General features: G+C 43.3%; 1 protein-coding gene across 1 annotated transcript; it reads right to left on the reverse strand.

The window, feature by feature from the left end:
* Positions 1 to 2,549: 2,549 nt before the first annotated feature.
* On the reverse strand, positions 2,550 to 7,394 carry LOC135521288 (Krueppel-like factor 10). Its single transcript, XM_064947207.1, has 4 exons — positions 7,257 to 7,394; positions 4,847 to 5,095; positions 3,849 to 4,683; positions 2,550 to 3,536 (listed from the first exon to the last, which is right to left on the reverse strand). The coding sequence occupies exons 1-4, from the start codon at positions 7,296 to 7,298 to the stop codon at positions 3,232 to 3,234; spliced, it is 1,431 nt and encodes a 476-aa protein (XP_064803279.1). The 5' UTR covers positions 7,299 to 7,394; the 3' UTR covers positions 2,550 to 3,231.
* Positions 7,395 to 9,532: the final 2,138 nt, after the last annotated feature.

Here is a 9,532-nt window from a genome sequence, read left to right on the forward strand (position 1 = left end):
TGTACAAAAGTATGTGGACACCCCTTGAAATTAGTGGATTCGGCTATTTCAGCCACACCGTTTCTGACAGGTGTATAAAATCGAGCACACAGTTATGCAATCTCCATAGACAAACATTGGCAGTAGAATGGCCTTACTGAAGAGCTCAGTGCCTTTCAATGTGGCACAGTCATAGGATGCCATCTTTCCAACAAGTCAGTTTGTGAAATGTCTGCCCTGCTAAAGCTGCCCTGTTCAACTGTAAGTGCTGTTATTGTGAAGTGAAAACGTCTAGGAGCAACAACGGTTCAGTAGCGAAGTGGTAGGCCACACAAGCTCACAGGACAGCCGGGTGCTGAAGCGAGTAGCGAGTAAAATAATAATCTGTCCTCGGTTGCAACACTCCCTATCGAGATCCAAAAAACATCAGCACAAGAACTGTTTGTCGGGAGCTTCATGAAATGGGTTTCCATGGCCGAGCAGCCTCACCCAAGCCTAAGATCACCATGCGCAATGCCACGCGTCGGCTGGAGTGGTGTAAATCTCACTGCCTTTGAACTCAAGCAGTAGAAACACGTTCTCTGAATCACTCTACACCATCTGGCAGTATAACGGACAAATCTAGGTTTGGCGGGTGCAGAGAACACTACCTGACCCAATGCATAGTGTCGACTGTAAAGTTTTGTGGAGGAGGAATAATGCTCTGGGGCTGTTTTTCATGGTTCGGGCTAAATATTAGCGCTACAGCATACAATGACATTTTTAACGATTCTGTGCTTTCAACATTGTGGCAATAGTTTGGGGAAGGCCCTTTCCTGTTTCAGAATGACAATGCACAAAGTGAGGTCCATACAGAAATGGTTTGTCGAGATCATTGTGGAAGTACTTGACTGGCCTGCACAGAGCCCTGACTTCAACCTCATCGAACACTTTTGGGATGAATTGGAACGCTGACTGTGAGCCAGGCCTAATCGCCCAACATCAATGCCCGATCTCACTAATGCTCGTGGCTGAATGAAATCAGCCGCCGCAGCAATGTTCCAACATCTAGTGCATTGGTATTCAACTCTTACTCTGTGAGGTCCGCAGCCTGCTGGTTTTCTGTTTTACCTAATAATTAATTGCACACACCTGGTGTCTTAGATCTAAATAAGTTCCTGATTAGAGGGGAACAATGAAAAGAAACCAGTGGAAGTGGCTGCGAGGTCAAGAGTTGAGTTTTAGGGATCTATTGGAAAGCCTTCCCAGGAGAGTGGAGGCTCTTCTTTCACACCAAGAAAGTCATGAAGAGGGCACAACAACTCATTTTCCCCCTCAGGCGACTGAAAAGATTTGGCATGGGTCCCCAGAACCTCAAAAAGTTCTACAGCTGCACCATCGAGAGCATCCTGACCGGTTGCATCATCACCTGGTATGGCAACTGTTCTGCATCTGACTGTAAGGCGCTACCTACACCACCCGATGTTACAGGAAGGCCACAAAGATCATCAAGGACAACACCCATGCAACCGGTCAGCCACTGCCTGTTCACCCCGCTATCATCCAGAAGGCGAGGTCAGTACAGGTGCATCAAAGCTGGGACCGAGAGACTGAAAAACAGCTTCTATCTCAAGGCCATCAGACTGTTAAACAGCAACCACTAACATTGAGTGGCTGCTGCCAACACACTGACTCAACTCCAGCCACTTCAATAATGGAAATTGATGGGAAAGGATGTAAAATATATCACTAGCCACTTTAAACAATGCAACCTAATATAATGTTTACATACCCTACATTATTCATCTCATATGTATAGTATATACTGTACTCTATCATCTACTGCATCCTTATGTAATACATGTATCACTAGCCACTTTAACTATGCCACTTTGTTTACATACTCATCTCATATGTATATACTGTACTCGATACCATCTACTGTATCTTGCCTATGCTGCTCTGCACCATCACTCATTCATATCTTTATGTTCTTTATCCCCTTACACTGTGTATAAGAAATTCGTTTTGGAATTGTTAGTTAGATTACTTGTTGGTTATTACTGCATTGTCGGAACTGGAAGCACAAGCATTTCGCTACACTCGCATTAACATCTGCTAACCATGTGTATGTGACAAATAAAATTTGATTTGATTTACATTGTATACAGCCCAGTACATCACTGGGGCCAAGCTTCCTGCTATCCAGGACCTATATACTAGGCGGTGTCAGAGGAAGGGACAAAAAAAATTGTCAAAGACTCCAATCACCCAAGTCATAGACTGTTCTCTCTGCTACCGCACGGCAAGATGTACCCGGAGCGCCAAGTCTAGGTCCAAAAGGCTCCTTAACAGCTTCTACCCCCAAGCCATGACTGCTGAACAATTCATAAATGCCCCCCCCCTTTGTTACGTTTTATTTTTTACTTTAGTGTATTTAGTAAATATTTTCTTAACTATTTCTTGAACTGCATTGTTGGTTAAGGGCTTATAAGTGAGCATTTCATGGTAAGTTAAACATAGATACACTATATATACTGTTGTATTTGGCACATGTGACATTTGAATTCAACACAAATACAACAAACTAGTAAAGTTTTAAACATTTTATTTCATCTGTAACAAAATAAGAAATATGTAATTTAGTCAAGTTAAATATACATTTTCTCTTAACATTCTATCTTTGGCCAAACATAATTCCCATGAATATTAAATATACAGTGTATTGAGCACATTCAGTAGGTAGAAAAACAATTAAATGCACAAGATCTAATAGTCAAGCATAGTTTTGCAATCCTTAACGTTAATTTACTTATTTGGTAGGCTCACAGATTCTGGAAGAGTCTATTTAAGGCTCTGGCTGTTCAGTTTTTACTTCTGCATTTCTGTACCTTGCTCCACACTTTGGAGGTTGCCACCAAAAGAGTGGACAGTTGCCACCACTATGACCAAATGACAAGAGGGTGATCTCGTCTTGTCAGTAGTCCAAAGCACAGTTGTAAACAATAATATTTGTATAATCTTCAACAAGAGCTGATCAAACTTAATGTAAAGGAGTAAAACCCTGCTATCATTAATCACACATTAAACTGCCAATAACAACATAATATCTCAAGTGGACCTGAATGAAATATGAAATTAAAAGTCAAGAAACTTTAAACATGTCTAAGAACTTTAGTTTTTTAAGAATTCAACATGTAATTAATTGCATTGAAGTCTTCAGTGAGCAGTAGCACCGTGAATGAGTTCCTTCCCATCTAATGAAGAAACAGCTTATTCTACAGTGTCTTTAAGGCAAGAGTTTATTCTGGGCAGAGGACGAAGGAACGGTGCCGAAAACACTGCATGTGTAACATCACCGCTGTGACAGACTCCCATCTGCCAACAGGGCACCTTCTTGGTGGCCAGGTGTCGACGGGCGTGCTTGGCCAGGTGGTCGCTACGCATGAAGCGGCTGTGGCACATGGGGCAGGCGAAACGCTTCTCTCCCGTGTGGGTTCTACGGTGGCGTGATAGCTCATCAGATCGAGCGAAGCATCTCTCACAGCCTTCCCACCTGCATTTGAAAGGTTTCTCACCTGAACAGATAACAGAGGAAATACTAGTGTTACAGCAAGAGATGCACACAGTCAGCCATACAGGCTAAGAGGGTGATTACCTGATCTTGTTATTATGTAAGGAGGTCTTTGAACGCTGTGGCTTTAGTGCAATTACAGCACCAATAAGGTAGGTAGCAAGAGGAAGCCAAAGAAAATAACAACTTTAAAAAAATCTGAGATAAACTCTGTTGTTATTCCTACAATATGTAATGCTTGTGTTACTTGTAAACAAAAAGGCCACTACCTGAATTTGTAACATTTAAACCAGACTCCCCACAAGCCCTGTCTTACCTGTGTGAGTCCTCATGTGAGCCTTGAGGTGGGAGCTCTTAAAGTAGGTCTTGCCACAGTCCTCGTGGGGGCAGATATGGCTGCGGACTCTGGACACCTCAGCAGGCTGCAGGCTGCGCCGCTGGACCACTGAGGTGAAGCCTGGCGCTGGGGCGATGGCTGGCAGCTTGGTGCCACCAGATGTCAGCACTGACGGCTGGATCCCGACAACTTGCCGGGGAACCAAGAAGATGATAGGGCCCTTTGTCACCTGGTCGCCCATGAAGAAGACTGAAGGAGGACCAACTGCTGCTGACTGTTGTTGGTGACTGGTCTCTACCATTGGAATATGACTGTTCGCTGCAATGGGCACAGCAGGTAGTACCTGGCAGTAAACCGGAACAGGAGAAACCCCACTGTTGACAGGGGACACCGATGTAGGTTGGTGGAATTTACCAACAGAGGCTGGCAGAGTCACAGTAACCGGAGCCTGGGTGGCAGCCAGTTCAGCAGAGGAGTCAAGGGGTGTCATGTTCCCTTTGGAGTCCCTGCCAGATAGCCTATCTGCCAGGGGGTTGATGCTGTCTGGGCTTGGCTGGGGAGGCAGGGGTTGGGTTAGTCTGTGCTCCAGGGGGGCGGCTGGACAGATGCTCCAGCTGCAGTGCTGTGCGTCTGCAGTGTGACGGATCACACTAGTGGCCTGTGATCGGGGCTGGCTGACCATCTGTGGCTGTGTCAAGCCCTGCTGTGCTGGCTGTGGGTTATGTCTCTGGCACCAGGAGGTCTGAACTGTCTCTGGAGCAGGATGACTGTGAATGGCTTCAAAGTTTGGCGGGCTGTATGGCGGGGTCATACACTGAGACGGGAGGGTAAAAAAACAAGGTTGTGGTTACGAAACAATATAATCTCTACATTGTGTGAGGTTATATTTATTAAATTTCACTTAGTATGGAGGATTATCACAGTGAATGTATGTGACAGAACTTGAGAGAACACACACAATAACACAGGAAATTTACCAGAGACTCATGAACCTCAGCCGGGTTAAGTGAGAGACGAGAGTCATCCTCTGAGAAGTCAGAGGAAGGGGTCAGAGGTCGGAACTGTCTATGCTTGAAGCTACTGGAAGTCCTGGCTTTCCAGTGGGTGTTCATGAACATAAGAGCCTCCACGGCCTCCATGTCTCCCACGGCCATAGGGTGACACTGGGACTCTTCATGGTTCTGACTGCCAGGATGGTACAGCTCATCAACTTCCATTGTGCCACTCTGTTAAGAGATAAAGAAATATACACTGAGTGTACAAAACATTAAGAACACCTGCTCTTTCCATGATATTGACTGACCTGGTGAATCTAGGTGAAAGCTATGATTCCTTATTGATGTCACTTATTAAATCCACTCTAATCAGTGTAGATGAAGGGGAGAAGATGGGTTAAAGAAGGATTTTTAAGCCTTCAGACAATTGAGACATGGCTTGTTCATATGTGCCATTCAGAGGGTAATTGGGCAAGACAAAATATTTCAGTGCCAGGCACACCGGTTTGTTTCAAGAAATACAACACTGCTGGGTTATTCACACTCAACAGTTTTCCGTGTGTATCAAGAATGGTCCACACCCAATAGACATCCAGCCAACTTGACACAATTATGGGAAGCATTGGAGGCAACATGGGCCAGCATCCCTGATAATGGACTATTATGTCCCAGTGCGCTACTTCTGTGGGAATATATACACTACTGTATAAAGTTTGGGGTCACTTAGAAATGTTATTGTTTTTTAAAAGAGAAGCAAAAAAAAATGTCGATTAAAATAACATAAAATTGATCAGAAATACAGTGTAGACATTGTTAATGTTGTAAATGACTATTGCAGCTAGAAACGGCTGATTTTTAATGGAATATCTACATAGGCGTAGAGGCACATTATCAGCAACCAATCACTCCTGTGTTCTAATGGCACATTGTGTTAGCTAATCCGTTATCATTTTAAAAAGGCTAATTTATCATTAGAAAACCATTTTGCAATTATGTTAACACAGCTGAAAACTGTTGTCTGATTAAAGAAGCAATATGACTGTCCTTCTTTAGACTAGTTGAGTATCTGGAGCATCAGCATTTGTGGGTTCAATTACAGGCTCAAAATGGCCAGAAACAAAGGACTTTCTACTGAAAGTTGTCAGTCTATTCTTTTTCTGAGAAATGAAGGTAATTCCATGTGAGAAATTGCCAAGAAACTGAAGATCTCATACAATGCTGTGTAGTACTCCCTTCACAGACAAGCACAAACTGGCTCTAACCAGAATAGAAAGAGGAGTGGGAGGCCCCGGTGCACAACTGAGCAAGAGAACAAGTACATTTGTGTCTAGTTTGAGAAACAGACACCTCAAAGTCCTCAACTGGCAGCTTCATTAAATAGTACCCGCAAAACACCAGTCTCAAAGTCAACAGTGAAGAGGCGACTCCGGGATGCTGGCCCAGGCAGAGTTGCAAAAAAAAAGCCATATCTCAGACTGGCCAATAAAAAGAAAAGATTAAGATGGGCAAAACACAGACACTGGACAGAGGAACTCTGCCTAGAAAGCCAGCATCCCGGAGTCAGCGGGATGTTTTTATTTAACTAGGCAAGTCAGTTAAGAACAAATTCTTATTTGACAATGATGGTGACGCTGGGCCAATTGTGCACCACCCTATCGGCCTCCCGATCATTACCGGTTGTGATACAGCCCAGGATCAAACCATGGTCTGTAGTGATGCCTCTAGCACTGAGATGCAGTGCCTTGACCGTTGTGCCACTCAGGAGCCACTATGTGCAATGGCAAAATGTATAGAATTGCCGTAAATTAACTTTTTTTTTTTAAATACATCTCTGCTGTCAAGTAAACAAGTAAAATGTTTTGCTAACTTGTGGCCCCGAAAAGGCTAGGGCCAGCCCTGGCTACTGGTTTAATGCATTTACAATATTAAGAGAGTTCAGTCATTTAACTTCACAAATGGATTGACTGCACAAATCAGTTGACTGCATGTGTGGGTATGGATGTGGGTACGCAGACCCGCCAGCCACTTCGGCTCTTTGTGAGTAGTTCAGAATTTTGTAAACTGTGAGTGATCGGCTCGTGTATCCCAGCACTTTGGCCTTTAACACAGTTACCCAGTAGATGCACCGGGCGTGCTGCTAATACAAACAGTCCCACGCCCCCTCCCACAGGCGACGCAGAAAGATGGGACTCAAATCTACCGTCCTACAAGTTAAACTAAATCTCAACATCCACTTATTATTACTGAAAATATCTAAAAAAAAGTTGTTTACTTCAAAACCTATTCCAAAGAGATGTGCACTTTTTTTTTAAACAAAATGTAATCATACAGCTTCACCAACGTTAGTGGTTTCCTAAATACTTCAGTGAGAATGAGTATTGTAGCTACTTACATTGTTGTGGCGCTCGACAAAGGACGACATACATTTTCTCATATTCGGAGACAATGTATCGAATGTAACGTCACTGTGTTAATGAAGTAGTGTGTGACAGTCAGATTTGTGGTAAATGTTACAATAGATGTTTCCCTTTTCCTTTTTCTAGTTCCATTCAGCGATAATTTCAAATGCAGTGGATATAGAGGGGCAGGTCTCTACTTTCAGCCAATCAGACACAAAGGTGTGTTAGACAGGAACCAATAAGACAAGAATCAACGCGTGATCAGGAGCTGATGTAGTCGGTGGAAACAGCGTGGTACACAACAGCATCAGCGTGTGAAAATACCGCTGCGAATCCCATTTTTCCGAGTTGAGTGAGTCACATAAAACCCCTAACATGACGAATTGTCGAATTTTGAAAGATATCAGTTATTTCACTGTCTACTGAACTACATCCGATGATACTTTAATTGTTATATTATATTACATTATTGTACACACCTGATATTGTTAGTCCAAATAAAAAATTAACATTTAAAAAAAAAAGTCTATAAGACTTGACTTAAAAATATAAAATCCAATATTATATAGCAGACTGGTCTCATAGACTATACAATGTAGTAAACGTAAATCCGGGATACCAAATTTGTATAATATATTACATTTGGTATGGTTGCGGCAGGTAGCCTCGGTCTGGGGGGCGGGGTGTAAGTAAAGGTAAGTGGTAAGTGTCAGCTGTCAAGACGTTCCTCCTTTGGGGCAGAGACTGGGAACAATGGGAGGCTGCAGAAAGAGACAATAGTGAAACATACACACAGACTACCTCCCAAATGCCCCCCTGTTCACTTAACAATGTACTACTTTTGACCAGGACCCATAGGATAGTGCACTATATAGAAAATAGGGAGCTATTTGATATGCACCCAACAGCCAGGCAGCACGGCAGCTCCAGGCCTCTGGGTGGTGTTACTGGCCATCTGACATTGAAGATAATATTTAACATCATACCTCCATTAAAATAGGTGTCTATAAATCAAATAATAAAATATTTAATTCAGTCCAGTCAGTTATGACTCACTGAACTCTTTCCATCAAGTACAGTGTTCCTTAAAATAGTTAACTCCATTACTAGTTCACTGTATCACAGTATCATGTAGTGTCAATGCACGGTCTCTAGACGACCAGCGGTCTCTAGCTCTGGGTGCCAAGTTTATGTACTGTACATCTCGGCCAAATAGTGTGTCCTAGATTCAAGTTGTAATGCAAATAGATGGGGTTGTATCTGGAGTGTTGGGACTGGCAACTGTGCCAGTACAGTATCTTGTGATCAGAACCTTATAGGCTATCTGAGCTGCTGCTGTTCATCTGAGATTATTGCTGGAATGGAGGTGTGGCAAGAGGGCCTGGGCACAGTCCCTGAATCCATCCCTTTTTCTCAGAAGAGATCAGGAAAAGCCCAGCAGTGTCCATCCCTCCCCCTTTCTCACATAAATGCCAGCAGTCACATTATGCTGAACTCTGAAGCTGGGTTGCTTGTGAGATCGTAATGCATGGGGGTGGAGGAGTGAGAGGTGGTTGCATGCCTCTAGGCCTAGACAGACCCATATTAGATTACTAACATTTTTTATTTGAACCTTTATTTAACTAGGCAAGTCAGTTAAGAACAAATTCTTATTTTCAATGACTGCCTAGGAACAGTGGGTTAACTGCCTTGTTCAGGGGCAGAACGACAGATTTTTACCTTGTCAATTCAGGGATTCGATTGTGCAACCTTTCGGTTAGGTTACATGCCGCCAAATTAACATTAAGACTAGATGCAGACTTATTCCAGTTTATCCCAAACTGACCAGTCCTAAAATCAATAGTCCCAGCTAGCAGTACAGAGGAGTTATTTTGAAGCCTCACTCCTCAGTGAGCTATCTTGTTACTGAGCTGGAAATAACTCATATTTGTGCTGGCCTGAGTGACGAGAGCTGGTGTCGTCCCAGCTGATGTGGGCCTGTTTAGTGGTGGCTTAAATAGCAGTGGAGAGAGGCTCAGCGTTTGGTCTTCAGAGTGTACATTGGAGGATTGTAAAATGTCAATCTTAAATCCTGGAGACATTGGCACTGTTTACTGATGCCTATGAGATTTCTCCCTGTGTGAATGGGTGAGACCTCGTTTCAAGTATTCTTTCAAATACTTTTGAGAATTTCAGTTAGTCCACTTGGAATGCCAGATGGGTGACATTTGTACTTTTGGGACTATTCTATTGTGCAAGGCAAGCTCAATCAAGTGCAGCTATAGTTTTT

The sequence above is a fragment of the Oncorhynchus masou genome, chromosome 29 (genome assembly GCF_036934945.1).
Source record: "Oncorhynchus masou masou isolate Uvic2021 chromosome 29, UVic_Omas_1.1, whole genome shotgun sequence".
NCBI classification, from domain to species: Eukaryota; Metazoa; Chordata; class Actinopteri; order Salmoniformes; family Salmonidae; genus Oncorhynchus; species Oncorhynchus masou.

Coding starts and splice junctions, on each gene's coding strand:
- LOC135521288 (XM_064947207.1), bottom strand. CDS start 7,298: ATGAGAAAATGTATGTCGTCCTTTGTCGAGCGCCACAACAAT. Junction 5,096..7,256: donor TTGTCGAGCGCCACAACAAT/GTAAGTAGCTAC, acceptor ATCTCTTAACAG/AGTGGCACAATGGAAGTTGA. Junction 3,537..3,848: donor TCACATGAGGACTCACACAG/GTAAGACAGGGC, acceptor TTATCTGTTCAG/GTGAGAAACCTTTCAAATGC.